Source organism: Leptosomus discolor, chromosome 7 (assembly GCF_034619465.1).
Source record: "Leptosomus discolor isolate bLepDis1 chromosome 7, bLepDis1.hap2, whole genome shotgun sequence".
Lineage (NCBI taxonomy): Eukaryota > Metazoa > Chordata > Aves > Leptosomiformes > Leptosomidae > Leptosomus > Leptosomus discolor.
In genome coordinates, this window is record NC_141397.1 from 3,899,703 (window position 1) to 3,920,605 (window position 20,903).

Below are 20,903 nucleotides of genomic sequence, written 5' to 3' on the forward strand. Positions count from 1 at the left end.
AACAGGTCTGTTCTGAAGCTACATTTATTGAGGTCTCAACCTCCACATTCTTCTCCAGGAACCCTCAAAAGACTAGTACCCAGTAATGACCAGGCTGGCAAAGAGAGTGAATTCGTACGTGGCTACATCAGCATAAGCAGACACAACTTCCTATTCCTCCTTCTGATCTTTGGTCGCACTGGTTTCACAGCAAACAACAGAAGGAAACTTCTCCAACTAAAGAGCTCACACTCAAAAAAAGCAAGAAAATCCCAAGCCCAAATCACATTATGACCCACAACGAAAGAATACATACTCTTCCCCCATTTTCTACAATGCTGAATGCTGCCATCAAAAGAGAGTAGATAATTCACGACCTAACCCTCTAAGCAACTGCACAACTCCAGGCATGTAAGCAGTTCCTCTCTGTTTAACAGGGCGACGAGTGTGTGTTTGCAGATGTAGAATAAATTTATGCCCATAAAGGAACTTTCCTCCCATCGTCATTCTACATCCAGAGTTTTGAAGACACATGGAAACAGCTGACACAATCTACCTCACAGGCTTATCATGAGAGAAACTTCATGACTAAACTAATTAAATAGGTGGGTAGAGATGAAACAATTTAAGTCAGTGGCCAGTAAATGGCAGAATGACAGAGGCCTCCAGGAAACTTGATTGACAGCTGCGTAATTACTACACCCAACACTCCCTCTTCTTCCTTAAGTCTAAATTTTTGAATTCTCATAGGAGATAATACAGACCTGAAAGCCGTGAGGGATTCTGGTTCAGCTGAGTATTAAAAGTTCAAATTCTGAGTGGAGTCCTAACTCAGTGTTTTAAATCTACAAAAGCGACTAGAAAGAGCAGCTGTGATGAATGCAACAAAGCAATTCCCAGCACTCAAAATCGAAAGAAAAACCAGTCACTCACTGAAACGGTTTAGGACTGGAGCGGGGAACTGTTCTAGCATCCTAGCTGGCTCACGAACTTCATTAGTTTGAGTTTAGGCCTGCCGCTTTCAAACCGATCCGAGATTTCCTGAGAATGCACAAATCCATTACGCTACTTCAGAGCTACGTAAACATGTGAATTACACCCACACAGCCAATACAGCTCCCCCAAAAGGGACGCTGACTCCTTTGCACACTTGATTGAAAGGCCAGGTCCAAGGCCTTAATTTACCTACCTGTTATTTCAAAAGTGATCGATAGCAGAGGTGCAGCACTAGCCTTCGACTTGCTCTGTGACTGACTTTCTGAAATAACAGGGAAACGCCACCGTGAGTATATGAGAACGGAGGTCTTCAAAGCAGCCTTCCCCAGCCAGCATCCACTACAACCGACAGCAAACTGCACTGAAATGAAGGCGTTTCCCCACAGCTAAAACTGGTCGGTGTCTCCCCCCGGCTTTCTCCCTCAAACCACTTGTAGTTTTCAAGCGGTATTGTTTTGAGAGGCCCTGGTTTGCTGGTTCCTAGGAGAGCCTGGAGAGCAGCTCTTGCCCGCACCGAATCCAAGATGGGAGGGGAGAGCGCGGGAGGACGAGCGGAGAAGCAGCTCTCCTCAAAATCTCTCCCCGAACACGGAAACACCCCAGAGCTCCTTTTTAAACTAAGACCCACTTCACCCCTACTTTGAGCTCTCGAGAAATTGTTCTCATGTTTATGCATCCAAAGACTAGTTACATTTTAATCAGCTTTCCGGGGCCTGCAGAGATTACCTCCTGATGGGCTCCGCGTATTCCTGTCACACTCTGATAAGGGCAGATTTCACACCCGCCTAAGCCGGCGAGACTTCACAGCCTACCAAAATCCTAATCATCATTCTGAACAGTGAGCTGCCACTGATTGTATTGTTCCCTCTCCTTAGCTGGGAGGTTTCACTCCTTTACTGTCAGGCGGGGGCATCTAAACTTTGTTCAGCGGAGGCAATTTGCTAGAAGCCCTTGGGCGGAAGCTGATTTGCATTAAACGAGGAGGCTTGAAAGCTGCTGCTTGAATAAATACAGATGTGGGGCGCACGGAGCAGACAAGTCACACCCTACCGATCCCAGCAGCCACGCTGAAATGGATGTCGGCATGAATATTCCCCACAAACTCTACCGCTACGGCAAGTTTGAGAGTACCTTTAGCCCACAGCAGGAAACCTCACTAACCTGCAGGTTGGTCAGCTCTGGTCTAAACGCTGTATTACACATGACTTGTATAACGATGTCGCTTTTCCTGAACTATGTGGCTCTATTGATTAATTTATTTTTTAATAATAATGTGTGTTCATATGAAACAGCTACAGAAGCGGATAAAATTTAATTAACAAGCCAAACGCCTTTAGCTTAATCCACTAATTTTTAAATCTATAGCGCTGTACTAGTATGTAGAAGCCATGTAACATAAAATACTCAAGTGCTGCTCTTAAGTACGTATATTACCAAACAAATTAGACATTTTATCTCCTAAGCTATTCTCTCTTTTCTGAAGAAGCTGTACAACCTGTAACAGTTGACAAGGCATCATCTCTCTTCTCTTTCAGTTAGGAAAACAAGCCCTTGAAATTATATTGGCTTGCAGTCCTGAAAGCAACTTAAGAACTTGACCAAATCAAGAAAAGAAGGGGGAAAAAAAAAATCAAAAAAAAAATCAATTACACGAGAATGAAATCTAGTATCTAGTCACATTTTCACATATTTCTATATTAAGATTACATGCCAGAATTGACATATTCCATCTGCACATCAAACTGCCCAGGGTCATCACCTAGCTGAAGGCCAGACAGAAAATTTACAGTAGAGGAAGGAACTGAACATAGGATTTCTGACCCACCTTCTTGTGCTCTTTCTTACTGAGAGACATCCTTCACATAAGGCAATATTTTTCAGTAGATATTAAGAAATAGTAATTTGTAGCCAGGAACCAGTACTTGCAGCATAGAGAATGGAAATCTCTGCCACTGCAATTAAGTATTTTCATCTGAACCAGAAAATAAGAGTAGCCTGCAAGGTAAGAAGGCACTCACGACAGAGGACAATGGCTGTGAAGGAGCTCTGGAATGCTGAAGTGCTCTGATTCCACACTAATTCAATTGCAAGTGAATCAAATTTACCTTCTTTTTCCTTGAGGGTATTTAAATAGGAGAGGAGATTTTCATTAGCTTGCACGCAGTACACCTCCCGGGTTTGGACGCCACCTCCGCACAGCGCCGTCTGGTTCCCTCGCCTCTTGTCCTGTTGGCTAAGGAGAGGATCGACACGGCATTCTGTCCACTCTGTGGTCCGCCAACCGTACCTGGATCAAATTTGGTTAATTGGATATTTAGAAATCACGAAGCCATTTTACGCAGCATTAAGTTACACAAGCTGAGACGCCGTAATAGCTTTATTCATCTTCTAAAAAGGCCTGAGCCCCACAATTTCTTGTGCACAGAGATGCATTAAGCCTGATGTTTTATGTGGGTGGAAACTTTTTCTCTATTTTTTTCGCTTTTGAAATCATTATTTTTCAGGAAGATCTTTTCTGTTCAATTCTTGAAACATACTGCACATATAAATATTTTATTGGAGGGAAGAAAAGCTTGATACACAGAGACACACAGTCTACGTTCAGATAAGTTAACTTTCAAGACTGTGACTCTCGGCATTTGTTTAGAGCTAGACGATTCATGTGAACCAAAGCCAAAATATCAAAGAAATGTACACGCTGAGAAACATAAGAGCCAGAAAAGGAGAGGGAAAATACCACAACAATCCACCCCCCCTCCCTCTGCCTCCAACAACCCAAAAGCCTCTTGTTCATCTTTGATAGGAGACACAGAAGTTTCTCCTGAATATGAAGGTAAAACTATAATTATATTTTTTATTACTATTACTTCAGAAAAACCTTTCAGTAAGTTCCTTTTTCACTGCAAGAGGAAGATGGCTCTGCAGTACTGAAGTATCCCTGCTGGGTACTGATGAATGATGAGAAGCTGTGAGCTTTCTAATCAGTGAATGCACAGGAAAGAAGATCTGTGACTCCCAGTTAAAACCCCAATCAGGATTACGAACTGCAAGAAATGCCACGGAATTCTCTACCCAACAAGTACTTTCAGGTTAAATTAAGCGAACTGCTTCCTAATGTGGCTGGAGATGGGGAAAGATGACATTTCATCTCTTAAATGAAAAATATGTACCGCAGTCAAAGATGCTTAACATCAAATGACATTTCCCCAAACCCTCTTCTCAGCCTGATAAAGAAAAAGCACAGTTGGGACTTTAATATTAATCTTGATTAGCTGATAAGGATTACAGCAATCTCTTGAATTGTCAAGTGCTTGCTGTCATTTCTCCTAAACTTTAAACAGGGTTAATGTATTTACTGTCACTGTTAGCCTCTCCCACCTTTAATTCGGAGCCCAGTCTCGCCTTTGTTGTGCTGAATACGAATCTCACTTAAAAAGTCTGGTTGCTAAACTGATGTTTACCACCTCTTTCCTACGTTAGAGCATTTGGTCTGCAAACAGACAATACTTCAGAAAACAATGTTTCTGGTAGAAAACGTTATATAGGGAAAAGATCACTGAGAAATCAAGACAATTAGTTTATTATGGTCTTGACTGAGCCTGCATCTGCACAAATGTTCTCTTTCAAAAGTAAACACTAATGAAATAACAGGTTATTTGTTATTTGTCCTGTATTTAGAGGAGGAAATGGTTTCACTATAATAGCAACTATTTGCAGACCTCAGGCTCTTAAGAAGAGCAATGAATAAGCAAAGGATTAAAAATAAAATAAAATAAATCAAACCTATTATTTCTTTAATAATGATTTGGTTGATATTCCACCACCAGCTTAATTGAGATTCTTTATTTCGGTACAGGGAGGACTGAAACGAACCAACTTACGTAATGCACGGTGCCACCCCATCTCCTTGAGAAACACACTGCTCTGCTTCTTCCAAGGGCGGGCACTCGCTTTCACTGCCGATGGGGAGCTGCTTTATGGCCCGCGATCTTGTACGATTCCCTTTCGGGGTCGTCATGTCAAAGCAGGTTTTGGAGCAGGGGGTCCATTCCGACCACTCTGTCACTTGGCACTCCTTCGTGATCACACAGGACTGGAACGTAATGGGCAACTTGTCTTGTTGGCAGAAGCTGCAATAAGAGAGCATGACAATCTTCAGCACACATATCCACAGGCAGTCATGAACTCCTACAGGAAAGCAGTGTCCGTGGCAAAATGGGAAAATACTTGTAAAGCTGTTAAGTTCCAGTCCGCACGTATTTGATCCCAAAAAGTCAGGCAAAAGGGCTTTTGGTTAAAGTGACTCAAATAAGTCACAAAAGATTTGCTATAGTTAGAAATGACTGGTATTGTCATATCTGCGATCAAAATGAAAACATAGATCTTCATACACAGATAGAAGTGCAAGAGAGTAAATAAATCAATTTTTCACCACTTATCTTTTATTTTTAGGTATACTCCATTGTTTTTCTTGGAATGAAAAGGAAGTGAAGGATCAATAACAGATTGCTACGCAACGTTTTTGAAAAGAACCAAGTGCTCCATGTCATCTTCTCCTCATTTCCAGAGTACAAATAATTTAAAAACACAACGTCAAATATATTGAATACTTGGTCACTAATAATTTGCTTTATTAACAGCCGGTATATTCTCACAGCGATGTCTCATGGCATAAAAGGGGAATGATCCCTCCCTTGAAAGAGCCTTCCCTGACACAGTGAATCCATAGCCTTAATATCCTGTTGTGTTTTTTCTTTTTTTTTTTTTTTTTAAACTTAATTTCCTCACGAAGGCCACCATTTAATTTCCATTCTCCATCTGATTGCTTCATTCACACATTACATAGGTTGTCAGGAAGATTTTCCCCCTCTAAATACCTCTGTGTTTTTAAATGTTATAGTCTAACTAGACATAACATTTCTACTTTAAAGCTTGTTTCACAATAGGAAAAATGAGCAATAGAGAAACTAAACTAAAATTAAAATGATCACAACTTTAACTCCTTAATTATAGTTACAACATAAATATATTTATCATGTCTGTTTTGGAATAAAATTCTGGCTTCTGAAGTAGTTAAACAGGCAGGAGCAAGATTTATTGGCACTGCAGATGGCACAATGAAATGCGCTGTTCAGTACCAGTCCTACAAACAACACAACAAAGGGTCTTTTGTTCCCTTTTAATAGAATACAAAATAACACAGAATAATTAATATTTACAACAGTTTTGTTGCTATATAAAATTTTGCCCTCCGCATATACGCAACATCGTGTTGAACTGCTATTAGCAAAATTTTGTGATACTAGAGCTAGGGATACTTGATGAGACTGACAGGAGATTTAAAACCACGACAAATGAAGGTACCTCTATAGACAAGAGGCAGAGCAATTCTACATCTTGCTAACACAAGCTCCTGGTTGTGGAGACAGTGTCAGCAGGTTCCGAAAGAGGCTGGACAAATTTGTGGGCAATAGGTCTATATATGGATACTAAAGTGAGTGGTAGTGATATGCCAGCCACCATCCCCAATACAGTGACCTTGGGACTGGAGAAATACCAAGGGAACGGACTGCAAAAGGCAGCCAGGCCTCGTGTGCTTGGTCTTTAGATAGCATCTCCCTTTCCCAGTGCTGGAGACAATAGGCTGGAGACACTGCTGGGCCTGGCGGACCAGAGGGGATCACTCAGTAGGGGATTTCTTGTGTTCTTGTTATGTGAAAGGTGGTGGGAAGTGGGGGAAACCCTAACACAGGACAGACAACATTTCTTCTGCGTAAGAACAGAAACTACACCCCGTTTGGGTTGAAAGACACTCAACGCTTTTGAGAAAACTGTTCTTTAATAATGGACTTTTTTCACCTTCAGGTAGCCCCATCTGGCACAGGATTACAGTACTGTCCAATTCAATATAGGAGTTTCTGTTCCTTTGACCAAACATACAGACTCATTTACCCCACAGAGACACACATTTTAATGACTGGAGATCTATTCCTTATGGATTCTACCATGGGCAGCATTTGCGAATCCTTCTGGAGAACAGATGACACATCATCACCTCCCAAGTTCCTTTCCAAAGTGACTCCTTTGAGAGCAGAAAAAACAACCTCTTCACTGATAACGTGGCTGGGGCTGAGGTTAATTACAGACACACATGGCAGGGAACAGGCACAAAATTGCTGCCACAAAGTAGCTTTGGTGTCAAGGGATCAATGAATGATGTCTAATACCCCGTGGGCCTTGCATCTGCTTCGAAACTTATTTGGGAGAAGCGTTACATGAGAAAGATCAATATTCATTCTGAGAAGTTGCTTTAATAAATAAATAATCTTTCTTCTAAAGCTACCTTCAACCTGCCTGTATCCCCTAACTGCCACGAACCCTAAAGGTGTCCCTGGCTGTGACTGCCCGCGACTCCTACACAGCTTCATGCAGAGATTGATTCCATCCCTGATCAGGGAAACCTCCACCGCAACACAAAGGGTTCAAGTTCTTTAGGATGACTGATGCATTCGGGAAAGGAGGCCTTGAGCTCAAATTGAACTAAAACATAATGCTCTTACCAGTGTTTAAACAATAATATTCTGAACTAGTTAACTTCAAAGGGAAATTTTATCACAGAGTTTCTGAACAAAGTGGAAAAAATTGACAAAATTAAACCAGTGTAGTGAGAGAAAAATAAGTTTACCCATAACAGTAACTGAAAAAAAGGCTTTAACAAAAAGTTGTCAATCAACTCCACTTAAAAATTAAGGGCAGCCCTGCAAACTAATGAGATTTATTAATTTTTGAAGGATATAGTAAATTCCTGAAAGATTAGTATAGCTCCCACACAGTTTTCAGATTCCAAGTGCTACTAGATCATTCACAAAAAATTCAACATAGGCATTACTGCAACTTTAAATAATGAATTTTCATTTCACAGATCCTCAAACTGTAATTGCTATACATGCAAAAAGATGTCCTGAAGTTTCTCACTGATCAGCACCCCTGTAATATTGAACACCATGATGCTGAAGTCCCTTTATAGATCATGATGCAAAATACTTTTAAAAATTATAACTAGATTTGTTCGCAGGATTCAGCTGAAGAGTTATTTGGTCAGTGGCACAGATTCAGCAGGCTAGTACCTTCCACTTCATGCACACTTTTTTTTTTTTTTTTCATATTAAAAGCTGTTGTTGATACAGCTTATAAAATTAGAATGGTCATTTTATCTTCTTTGTTATTAATTATTTCCACATGCGGGTATGAAGAGGACCCAAACAGAATTGTAACGTGTTACCGCTGTTTATTTATCATCCTTGATAGAAGTGAAGCAACAGAGTTAAAGTATGTCTCACTTCAAATATTTACGTGCAAAATGAATCCAGTTTAAATGACACATAAAACAATTAAGTTCTTGTAACCAGAACATTAAGATTACTAGGGAGACAAGCAGGCAAAGTGAGCTATCCACTCATTTTCTTGCTTGCTTATTAAAACCACGCACCACTTACAGTACTACAGAAATCATAGGATCATAGAATGCTTTGGGTTGGAAGGGACCTTAAAGACCCTCCAGTTCTAACCCCCTGCCATGGGCAGGGACACCTCCCACCAGACCAGGTCGCTCCCAGCCCCATCCAGCCTGGCCTTGAGCACTGCCAGGGAGGGGGCAGCCACATCTCCCCTGGGTAACTGATATTGTTGTAAGTCACCAGCAAACAGTCTCTTTACTGTCAGACATACTGTCATATCATTTTTGTGAGAGGGCAGAGACAGTTACAAATAGCAAAAGAAGTGTCAGATGAGAAAATTAGCTGCTGTTTCTTCTTTTAACACTTGGTTTTCTTTGAACAAGTTAGAGAGTCTGTGAGAGCTAACTGCAAATGGCCACTATCAGGAGCCTTCCTTCGTGTTGCAGGCAGCAGGAGAAGATGTGTTGCATTCTAGATCAAGTAGAGACCAGGGAAGCATCACCTTTAAACTCTCAGCATCACAAATCTGTCTAAACAAAACCCAGTTAAAGCTCTTTAGTTAAGTAAATGATTATGGGAGTGCTTCAATCTCTTTGAAGGTAACAGAGTAGCTTAGAGAGCAGACTACAAATCCTTTCCCTCACTACCACCTTTCCCTGTCCCAAGTGCATGTATAGCTATCATCTGCGACTAAACTAATGCACACTTAGGTTCATGTCGCATCTCTACATATCCTCCTTTAATATTCCTTTCGTGACACCACCCAAACCACTAGAAATCCTGCACCAAACATCCCCGTGCTCTGTGTGCTTTCAGTAACATCTAAGCATACGCTATAGGCAAAGTTAGCCACTCGAAAAGCACAGAGTGCATAAGTAAGTCCTCATTATCAGCCCATACAGTTCTGGAAGCTCAAAGAAATGTACACGAGTTGCATTATAATGCTTTTGTAAGTCAACAGCGCAGACTGGATACAAGAGGAGGCAGCACAGGGGTAACAGGTAAAGCCTGCAGGGACTTGCTCTCAATCCAGTGAATACATTCAAAGGACAGTGTCCTAAGTGTCTGCCTTTCGGGAGGGAAGAGGGCATTACACAATTTGAAGTAAGGCTGTGGTTTGAGAATGTACCATTTCATATAACAGATAGATACAGGTGACATGGCGGAAAGAGAAGGTAATCCCAAGCAAAACAAAACATCGCAGGGGATGAATGAGCCCTATTGCTATTAAGCCAACATCAAACCTCTTCCTGACCTCAAAGACTTACATTAGATAAATGAACTAAAGAAAAAAGGCAGTGCTGGTTCAAAGGGCAAAATACAGAGCATAATTGCTGCTCGTCCTCTTGTGGAGATGTGTGGCCAGGAATTTGTGTCTACTCACGTTCTGTAGCCTCATTTTTGCTCTTACAGCAATAAACAAAAACTAAGCATCGCTTTGGATAGGAAGGTTCCCCCTGGGGATTTCAAAGTAATTTATGGGATAATTAAGGCTACGGACACATAAAGAATGAAGCTTGAGGCATAAGCCTGGATCAAAGTGCACCGTAGTACCTGTGTACAAATGAGCAAGCTGTGCAGTTGAAAGCAGTCTCTTCATTGGAAGATAAGCTTTTAAAGGTGTAATGAAGTTAGATTAGTCAAGAGGAAAAACAATTCTTTCTGAGGCATCCTAAATCTGTATTAGAGAGTGAATCATGCTTTTACAACCTTTAAAAACCAGGACAACTTGATTTTATATGCCAATGACCTGTTTGAGCATCTGTAATCTCAGATTCGAAGTTTGTCTTTTAGGTCGTGTGGAAATGTCATGGAACAGACCACTGGAATTTCCTCCTCTATAAGCTCAACTAGGAAAAAAAATATTTTTTTTTCTTTTTTCCAGTAGATAAAGCCATGCACACTGCATGCATAAAGCCAAATGCATGGTAATGCACGATGATAGGATTCATCTCTAAATTTATGCAGAATGAACAGGAAAAACAAATAGCTTTTAAGCAAGGCAGTAGGACTCTTTTTACTCCATAAGCTACACATACCACTAAGAAATTTTCCACTTTCGCTCCACACCATATTGGACTCACAACTAGAAAGAAGAGTTAACGAGAAAAGGTGAACAGCAGCATGAGAACGGCTGAGTGGTTCTGATTAATAATGTGTGCAGCCTGATAACTGCCTTGGCAGCAGCAAATGGAGGGCAAAAATAGAAAGACACTCAGTATTTGGTCACACTTACCCAACACACCCTCTGGTTTTCCAGCAAACTGTGGCTTAAAGACTTCCTAAACACAAGTTACATTTCTGAGCTGAAGAGCCCTTTATAGAGCTTTCTTCCATGAATTAGTGTAAATGCTTTCTGAACCCAGACAAGATTTTTAGCATTTCCATCACCTTGGAAACACCGAGTTACACACCTTTTTTTTACTCACCAATAACTGCAGATAGCTATTTTTGCTTTAAAATTGCTCTGTTAATTTAATTTCCTGGCTTCAGGCCTTGCAAAACCATACTCTATTCACTTTCTCTGTAGCATTTGTGAGCTTACAGAGGTCTGTAATCTCTCTCCTTGACTGTCTCTTTGTTAGGTCCAAGAGGTCTCTTTCACTTAGTCTCATTTTATGAGTTACATCCTGCAATTACAGATCCTTTCTACTGCATGTGCAACTTCGAGATGTAAAACTGGCCTGGATTTGAGGGCTGTTCAAGATTCATTCTGAGGACACTCCCAAAATATTCGCCCATTACTATATCTGGACAATCTATAAGTTAATGGAAATACTAGTCCACATACCCAACGTATTAAGGAGACATCATGCTGAAGATCAATTCAGTCCTTTTCCCAATACAACTGCTCTTCATGTTCAAAAGTAACAGAGCTCCAATGCGAGGCTTGCCATTTAAATCTAAAATTGTACATTGGAGAATGTATCCTTTACAATCAATTCAATTCATTCACCCAGTGCTGATATTTAACAAGAACTGCTGTTTACTGGATTTGCCTATAATGTAAAGTAACAGAGCCCAAATGACACAGTTAATGCAAGAAAATAGTCTCTTCAATAATTTTTGGCTGCATTATTTTTGCTGTATTTTCTCTATTCCTTCACCATTATCAACATTCAGATTTGGTTTTCTTTAACGAAATTTTCACAGCTATTATTCCTTACTTTCATTCACTGTATACACTCTCTTGGAATTCCGAGATTTTTTTTTTCTCTATCTGATTTCCCATTTGATTACATACAGAGATTTCCATTGTTCTGAAATGAATAACACGGCTACAGTTGAGAACGCAGACTGACGCCAACATAAACTTTTGGCACTCATGAGAAACAAAAGCCATGGGTTAGAGCTGGACTGAAAAGGCCTTAAGTGGAATTTTACCTGTAAATTGAAAACTGTGATTTTTCAAGCCTGGATCAGTATTTGATGTGGTAGTGGATTATGTCCACGGGCTCTTTGCTCCTGCGGCTCTAAAATTCTCTGTAGGTGGATCTACACATCTGCCCAGGGTGACCCAGTCTTAGCACAGCTGACCTACCCTCAAACCCTGGCATGGGAAGCAGACCCTCCTGTATCTTACCATCCTCACGAGAGCTCAGCACAGCAGGCATTATTAAGAGACACTCAACAGACATCCACATTGTCAGACATCACACAAAAAACCTAGGAAGAAACAGTGGTTCTCCTCCCCTTGCCTTCCTCGTACTATATAGTATCACAGGGATTAGATAACACATGCTCTTCATGATCAGGAAGGGCTGTGGGGTCAGAACCCGTTCTGTCTGCTAGTGAGTTCAAACCCAGCACCCTTGTGGAAGGAACTTTATCATTCTTTTTGAAAAAGGCTACTCCATTTTCAGCAAAAAAATACAAGCTCTGCTTGTATTTCACAGCAAAACCACAACAACATAATACAACTATGTTTTGAACACCCAAAATTCAATGAATGAATTAAGAACTTGAGAGGAGTGAAGAAGACACAACCAAAAGCTAGGCTAATTGCCTGGAAGAAACCCATACTGGCTACAATACCATACGAGGAGGTTCAGCAGTTCAGCAGAAAAAGGGAGCTGCTTCTGAAGGTTTCAGATTAAAGTACAATCAACATGCTAAAGAAATCCAGAATCCTTTAACAGGTTGTTAAGTGGCTTCATCTAAATACTAAGGAAGAAAGGCAAAGACTAGCTGGCAGATAAAAGAAAATACAGCAGGCTCCCTTAGGACAGAATAACTTAACCATTTCCTGGCCTTGAATGTCCTGCACATCAGGCATCTCCCACAACCAGCTGTATCATCAGGAACCATGAAAGCCTCTCTTGAATTTTTGCTGATCTCATGAGACATTACATCATTGAATATCAGTAGCAAAAAGGTTTTCAAGCTTTCCCACCGGCCACGAAAAAACTACTATTGACGTACAAGCCCTTTTGACCAAACAAACTTGTCTAGAAAGACGTGGAACAGTGACAAACTGCTTCGAGAACACCAAACCTAGATGTTAGTTTATCACTTGAAAACCAAAATTCCACGCACAAACACAAATAAACGGAAGCAGGCTTGTAGAGGCCGCATTTTTGACTGAAGGGTAAACTAAAACTACGGGAAGCTTTTGGGAAACAATCAAAAAGTAAATCTGTGATTCAAAAGAATAACAATTAAAAACCCCACCAAACCAAACCACTAAGCTGGACAAACAGTGTCCTCGCAAGACATCCTACAGCCATGAATGAACATTGATCCAACTCCCAAAGACTCCTTAAAACAATAAAATAATTAAAGCAGGATTTGAATACAAGCATATTTCACTTTTCTCAGTAGAGAGAGTCTCAGTAGATTGCTTAAAGTTTGTTTAATTCTGTGTAAATCGCTAAAAGAAGCGAGAAACCGTAAGGAACACTTTAGAAAGACTGCATCTGCTCCTCATAACTCTAACCTCACAGTGGTGGCACACCATTCACTAGTGTCACATCCTAGCAAAGCTCAGGCTTACACTGCTGGGAAATCTGGCTTCCCATGGGCAGTCCCACAGCCTAGGTCCTCACACCCTCCAAGAGAACTACCCTGCAAAAATAAACTGGTCAGGTCAGAAGGTCCAATCAGCCTTTGAAAGACGCGCACCCACGTGTGCAATTTCCTACGGCAACCTTGAATGATCGGTCCACCGGTCAGGAGGCCTGAGGAAATCCAGTAATACTCATGCTGAATATTAATCCTTTCTGTTTTCTGGGACTAAATCCAGATCTTAATATTGCATGTGTAGCCTCTCCTCCTCGCTCTTGTTCCACCATGGAACCTCAAAAGGTGCTCTGTCCAAGTAATAAGGATTTTGGAGTTAAACTGAGACACATCAAACACAACATCCCAATGTGTCTACTGGGACGAGATATTTATCTTCTATGCAGTGCTTTCCTCAGAGTTCATACAGCCTGTTGGATGAATTAACCTCTAAAGCAAAACAGTCGAATGAAATTGATACCATTCTTGCATTAAAGGTATAGCTGGATTTTGAAAGAGATTGTAATAAACTCTTTGGTATAAAGAAAAAAAATAGTTTATCTTCCTATAAATAAAATTAAATGAAAAAATAATGAGCAAGTAGGGAATAGCAGACAGGTGATTTAAATCCAGAGTTTAGATAACCCCCATGAGTTACTCTGCAGATATAAACGGTAATTTGTAAAGACTAGTCACCCTTGAGAGTTTCAGTTTATGGTTGGTAGACACTTGTTTCTTCAAAGTTAGTCAGAATACAGTGCCTGTATTTTTTCCCAGTGGCAAATGTAACGAGTACCCCTCATGACATAGTCCTGATTCATTTTCCCTACAGCTGCGCTGTTTAGCATTGGTCCTATTGTCCATTGTTCCGAGAAACTGTTAGTACCTCACAGTATAACGGGCTGTTGTAATCACACAAACAATGAGGCAACTTTTATTCACGTACAATTCAAGTACTGTCCACCTAAGTGCTTTTCACAACACGACTTTCCCATGGTCCTTTCACAACTTCAATTAATTCCGCCAACAAAGATGCACAGCCATAATAGTTTTGCAAAAAACCAAAACCACTCAGGATTTCTACACGACAGGAGAAAAGAGATTACAACTACTGCGTCAAGGAAAAATATATCATCCAATACAGGCAAAACAACCAGAAGTCCTACTGCACCCAAACAAGCGGCAACAACAGCTGCTGTGGGGCTGCTGCAGGTCCCACAAGTGTCTGAGGAGATGAGAAAGCGGAAGAGTTTCGGGAGAGGTACCACCTTTCACAGCCCAATCACACAGTGACATGCACGCATATCCCATGCTACAGATAATTAAAAAGTGGCAGTGCAGGTTATTCGGCAATAGTCTACATAAATTAATTATTAAAGCTTTTGGGGGGGGATTTCCCTTTGTCAGTGGGAATTTTTGTTACATAGCATTAATGGGCATTTACTTGGACCCTAATTAAGATTCATGGAGTTATCAGCAAAGAAAAAATAAATGCCAAACTTCATGAATAAAAATATGTAATATTAAGATTGAAACTAAAAAAAAAAAACATTACTGAAAATTTTATTACTAATATTAGTTGTGTTTCAGGTATTATTTTAGATTTGTTCCCTATATTGATGCTTGGCTTTGACAGTATCACTGGTTTCATTTCAGTCTCCAACGTCTGGAAACCCGTGGTCACTATCAGGAGGCAAGCTGGCCAGTTTGTTTTCAAGGGGACCACTGAAAGTCAGGCACTGACGTACCCACCTCTGCTGTTCCGGGGCTCTGCAAGCGAAGCAGAACTCCGTGACTTCCCATCCTGTGCAGTCCCCCACTCCCTGGGGGACAGCACCTCCCAGGAGGATGCTCAGCTCACATGCTGTACCAAACTTTATAAAGCTCACAGAGAAAAGAGGGGCATACTCTACATCCCAGACTACGCTTAAAAAAACAAAATAACACTAAACAAGTAATACATTCTAGTTTGTTCCTTATGGGACTATTTACAGACTACGATACGATATCAATATAAAGGTGTCCAAAATCTAGAAAAATACTGCTTATTCATTTAGGCATATTAAAGTCAATTAACATAAAAATTCTCTGACAACGAGGCAGAGAAGATGCATAAAAGCACAGCGTAGGAGAATCTTTGTCAAAGATCTCAATGCCTAATTCCATTTACCACTGTGCATCCTAATCTCTTACTAAATTAAGGTTAGAAATTCAACACAGCATTCATTCACAGAATTCGTTCGTTCATTCATAGGATTTATGGCCACAAGAGATTATCAGAACACGTAGTTCGACCTTCATTACATTACAAGCTATTATACTTTGCTAAGGAAGACCAATTACACATATTTGAATAAAAAACATATTCTAGAAAGGCACTTAATCTTGATGGTTTGCACAGAAATATATGAATGTCATACATCTAAATGACACAACAACGGTTCGCTATACGAAAAGAGTTAAAATATGGTGCGGAGAAAGAAATGGTTCATTGCTATTGTTTCAATTATTCAGCACAGTGTGTACGTTTCCATCTTAAATCTAGATTTTGGCATGGTGTGTCAAATGTATAGCAATACTGACAAGCCACTGTCAAAACAGCAGCCTCAGTAAGATGATGGAGCAGGTACTTAGAATAGAAAGGAACACCCAGTGAATAATATTATGCATATCCACAGAACCTACTGTCTCCACCAAAATCACATTAAAAATCACACAGGATGCTTTTGACTTTTCACAGAAATTCTAAAAGCACAGTCGAAATTCTAAAAGCACAGCGGAAAACAGTAGGAAAGCAATATTTTTGCAGCCCGTTTCTCTAATAATATTTTACATTTTTATTATCCCAACGCATCTGACAATTACTCTGCAGTTTTTAGTCATCAGGAGATTTTTCTTTCCTTCTTTCCCTGTCCTCCATTTGTTAACAGCAAATGGAACTGCTGTATTATATGTCTGAATCTCTCTTCCGTTTGCTGTCTGATGGCATATACCTCAGGGTGACTGGTCTGCTTCTCCAAATCAATGGCATAAAGAAAGCAACAGGCTTATGCTATATTTATTCTTTTTTGTATCTTCCTCCTTCACACAGTCGACAACTCAAAAGAAGAGTGAAAGTCCATAAAGTGGATGGAGGCACACGTTGCATGATTTGGAAGGTGAGCACTCGGATTAGGAGGTTTCGGGACCAGGAAAGATGAACAAAGTTAAAATGCCATCCTAGAGGAGCAGATTCTGCCTCTTTTTCTGCCAATACATCCCGAGTATCGCTTGCTCACCAGTCTAAACACTCAGTTGGCCACTCTGTAATTCCTCAGTCCCTGGGTATCCAGCTTAAAACTTGTGGCCAGTAGCGAATACAGTGGCCATGCTTTATGCAGATACAGGTCTATGTGAAGTAAGCTGAAAAATCAGGCATTATATACCCTCAAACTACATTTTTAGTTTGAGGGTATGTATATTAGCACCCCAAATTAGCAAGACAATTCAAAAATTTTGGCCCTACTGTCATCTCTCATGTCTCATCTATAATACTGGAATAAATAAAAGCTCAAACTCTCCCAAACTTGAAAGTTAGCAAAGTACTGCGATGAGACCATCATGGAAACTTCCAATCTGCTCCAGAACTGGTCAGCATTTCTTAAATTTTGGATGCTCTTCTTTCCTACTATTATGTTCCACTGCTGTTATTGCATAAGGTTATTTCCCAACAAAGAAATAAAAGCCCTGAGTATATCTAAAATTTTACTGGTTTTGCTTGAATTCTCATTTCAAGTCATCAATGATCACCTTCCCAAACAGGTCTCTGCCACAGAGGTGCTGCCAAGGGAACATTAACCAGTTCTGGGGACTGTTTTGGTCCCAGCTGAAGCAAGACAAACAAGCCATATCCAAATGATGGAGAAAGAGAAAGGAAATAGTGCAGAAACTCCTGTTTGGTTGGTTTTGGTTTTGGTTTTTAAAAAAGGTGGTTAAATCCTGGCAGAACTGCTTTAACTACAGCCCCATTTGCAGCCATTTGAGCTACACGATTCTTGGCAGTTGCAGGCTGTCCCCACGCCTGTGGACCAACTGCTACAGGGGTACTTGACATGCTTTGTCAGAGAATTTCAAAATCTTTGCTGACGTGTAGAAACATAGAGGCCAGGAAGATACTCTCGTTCTGTTTCATCTTCTTCCAGTTATAAATGTCTGGGCTCATAACCTACTTCAGTCCTTCTAAATATCAAATTCTTTCCTCAATCCCATCAGTTCTCAATAAAGCACCTCAATAAAATGTTTGTATGAATTAAACACTACTAAAACAAAAGATTTTTTTCTTAGACTTGTACAAAAACAGCCAAAAACTTTTTGCTAAACTTTCCCCCAAGTCTGCTCGGGAAGACAATTATGAGGAAACGCTTGAGAACCAATGGTAACAATTTGGCAAAGTAGAAGAAAGCAAAACCAGAACGTACATTACAATAGGAAATGATATGCTTAACATAAGGCACAATCGTCACAACCTGCAACAGTGCAAGCAAATTTGTAACTCAAAATTGAATTTTACACGCGTTTTGTGTTTCTCTGCATTGACAGTTTGTTGCTGTCTAACGGCTCTCTGTGGGACCTCGGGCAAACTCCACTTTCACCAAAAAAAAAAAGAGGAAACACTTCAGAGGATCAGCATTGTCCTTTACACTGGCAGCAGCACTGTCCAGGCTTTGTTAGCTATCCCATTTAAAAGTCACCTTTAATTATCAAATTCTTTCTTCTCCAACATTTCTATCTTCAAAATCTTTTCAATGCACCAGAATTTTAGACTAAGAGAAACAAAAAGCAATACAGATCATGTAACATGTACATTATTGCAGAATGAGCAATACAAAATCCAATATTTCATCCTTCACGGGAGACGATGTATTGTTCACTCGGCAATAAAGTGCATAAATTACACTTTGATTTTCTTGTTTCGCTTCTCTTTACCGTGCCTCGTGTGCTGATGTGTCGAGAGAATTTGCCTTTTTGAAGTTTTGCTGACAGCGTTACAGAACCATTTTCTCTGGAGCACCCTTCTGAAACTTGTTTTTTTTGAAATCTTTTTTTATACTATACCAATTTTGCTACCTCTGCAAAAAATATTACTCGCCTGAGGAGTTTTTTTCTTCTTTCAGTCATGCTGCCAGGGGGCTGATTGTTTCTGATTGCTAAAGTCAAAACTCCCTGAAAAACGGACTGTTCAAGCTGAAGAGCATTCCACATCAGCACGGCAGGTTTTCCAGTCACCTTACTTGTCCATATTATTTAGTAACACAGTTATTGTGTGATGGAGACTATAAAATCATTTGAGCTGGCTGCATTGACAACCTGGGCAGAAAAAGAATTTATTGCTTGAGATTCTGGCATGCCAATCATAGGCTAAAGCATTTGACCACCTAGTGAAGAGTGCATCGTAAATGAAACAAACGGATAGATAGGTGACATACACAGACAGGTCCCTAAAAGCTGAGCTGCCAGTGCCGGGATTTCCCATATGAGTCATTTAATCAAATTTTCTTGCTTCACTATGCAACTGGAAAAAAAAAAGATTCTACGTTAAACATGATGGGAGGACTATTAGATATCCTCTGTGCATTTACAACACAAAATTATGTCCAGTAGGCATCAAAATGTCCACTGCACCATTTGTATCATATTCTCCCCTGTGAAGAATTGCTCCTATGTTGCACTACCTATTGTTTCACCGCCTCAGGCAAGGTGGTTTCATCCATTTCCCTACTACATGCATATAGGGCACAATACACCGAGGTAGCTGAAATTAAGACAGCACTACTGATCAGAGTGAATTCAGGAATGACTGTAAAGATGATGAGTGAAGTGCGCCATTGACTTCCAATACTTTCATTTTCTTTTAGCACAGGAATGTTTCCTTCCCCCGCCACCCTGGGGTTTTTTTTGTTGTTCCTGGTTTTTAAATATGGTAGTTCTGAATTATTTGTTTAACTTTACAAAAACTTGGGGACTTTCAAACAGAGCATCTGGCTTCTATCTGCGAGCAATTGATATGTTTAATAACTTATTCCCCGTAGTTAAATGGGAATGATGTTCCTGGGCTGGGCACAGCGTGGGCTGCATGATGCGAGGTTGGAAATGGAAGGGGTAAAGGCAACCTCTGCCTGGATCAGCTCTGAGACAGTGCTGGCCAACACTTGGGCTGACTGAGCGAGCTGATTTTGAGACTCCTTGTGCAGACAATTCATCCAAGTGTGGATCAAAATCTGAAAGAACTGCAGAAAAGCAGAGCTAGAAGAGACTGCAAAAAAAATAGGGAGTCAGCCCCTCTTCCCTACCCCAGTAACTCAAGGCGCGTCATTACTGACACATGCATTTCTACCCTATTCTTGTAAATCTTTGAAGACGGAGGTGCCACACATTCCCCAGGCAAAATATTCCAGAGCTTCACTGTTCCCAGTGTTGAGAAGTCCAACCTTTCAGCACTGCTGCGATTAGCCCATTATTGCTTTCCCTATACATCCATAATATAGAGAGAATAGTTTGTTCCATTATTCCTTGCGATGGGTTTTTGCATGCTCACAGACACTTCACCTCTTCACTCATCTGCCCCTAGTTCCAACTAAACAACCCAAATCTTTCAGTTCTTCCCTTAAGCCAAGGACCTCTCATCATTTTCCTATTTTTACTGTTGGATCCTTTCTTGAAAGGAAATATACTCAAAAAACGTTTACCACACTTGAAAAACTACAATATATCATTTCTGATAGGAAAGGTTGAAGCGATTACAAGTCCTGTGATAGAATGTTTAACTGGCACAACAAAAACTCCGAAGTAAAATACCCTGAAAAAAGTTCATAAACACTAACCTAGCAGCAATGGGTGTCAGCCTCATTCAGCAAGATATCTTAGGCATTTCACAGCTGCAGTAAAATTGATTAATCATGCATTGAACTAGAGGGAAGGAAATAGAAAAAAAAATCACATCAAAGACACAAAAAGCTAGACGAGACTGAAAGAATATTTTTGAGTTGGATGAAAACATTCTGGGGGATAGGAAGGAAAAAACATGAGCTAGCAAGAGAACGCCAGGCAAAACAAACAAGCGGAAGAGAAGACGGTTGCAGAAATGTACCCGGAGTTACCAAAACATCTGTGACTGCCAAAACTCTTGAAAAGTAAAATAATAAATAAATAAAGATCAGGGAAAAAAAAAAAAAAAAACGGGACAGACAGCATAAAGCTGCAGATGAGAAAGAAAAAGTGGAAGCACACGGAAGAAACAAAGAGGTTTCACAGGCTCCCCTTCAGAATTTTGCTGTAGGAGGACAAACCATATTTCCCACTCTTCTATTTCAAAACAGAAGGTACTGGAAAGAATAGACACTGCCTTCTCATGCAGCACCTTTCCATTTTCTACTTTTACTGTGAGTCTGCCCCAGCCCGGCTGCCTCTTAAGTCTTTGTGCCCAGAGCCTTACAA

The 20,903-nt window shown here is 40.4% G+C and overlaps 1 protein-coding gene across 1 annotated transcript in view; it reads right to left on the reverse strand.

Moving 5' to 3' along the window:
- Positions 1 to 20,903, reverse strand: part of THSD7A (thrombospondin type 1 domain containing 7A) — a 199,314-nt gene that overhangs the window by 100,004 nt on the left and 78,407 nt on the right. Inside the window, exons 3-5 of the mRNA XM_086467984.1 lie at positions 4,857 to 5,105; positions 3,081 to 3,262; positions 1,169 to 1,237 (exon numbers count right to left, since the gene is read on the reverse strand). Of these exons, the coding sequence (XP_086324110.1) occupies positions 1,169 to 1,237; positions 3,081 to 3,262; positions 4,857 to 5,105 (500 nt within the window). The remainder of the gene's footprint in view (positions 1 to 1,168; positions 1,238 to 3,080; positions 3,263 to 4,856; positions 5,106 to 20,903) is intronic.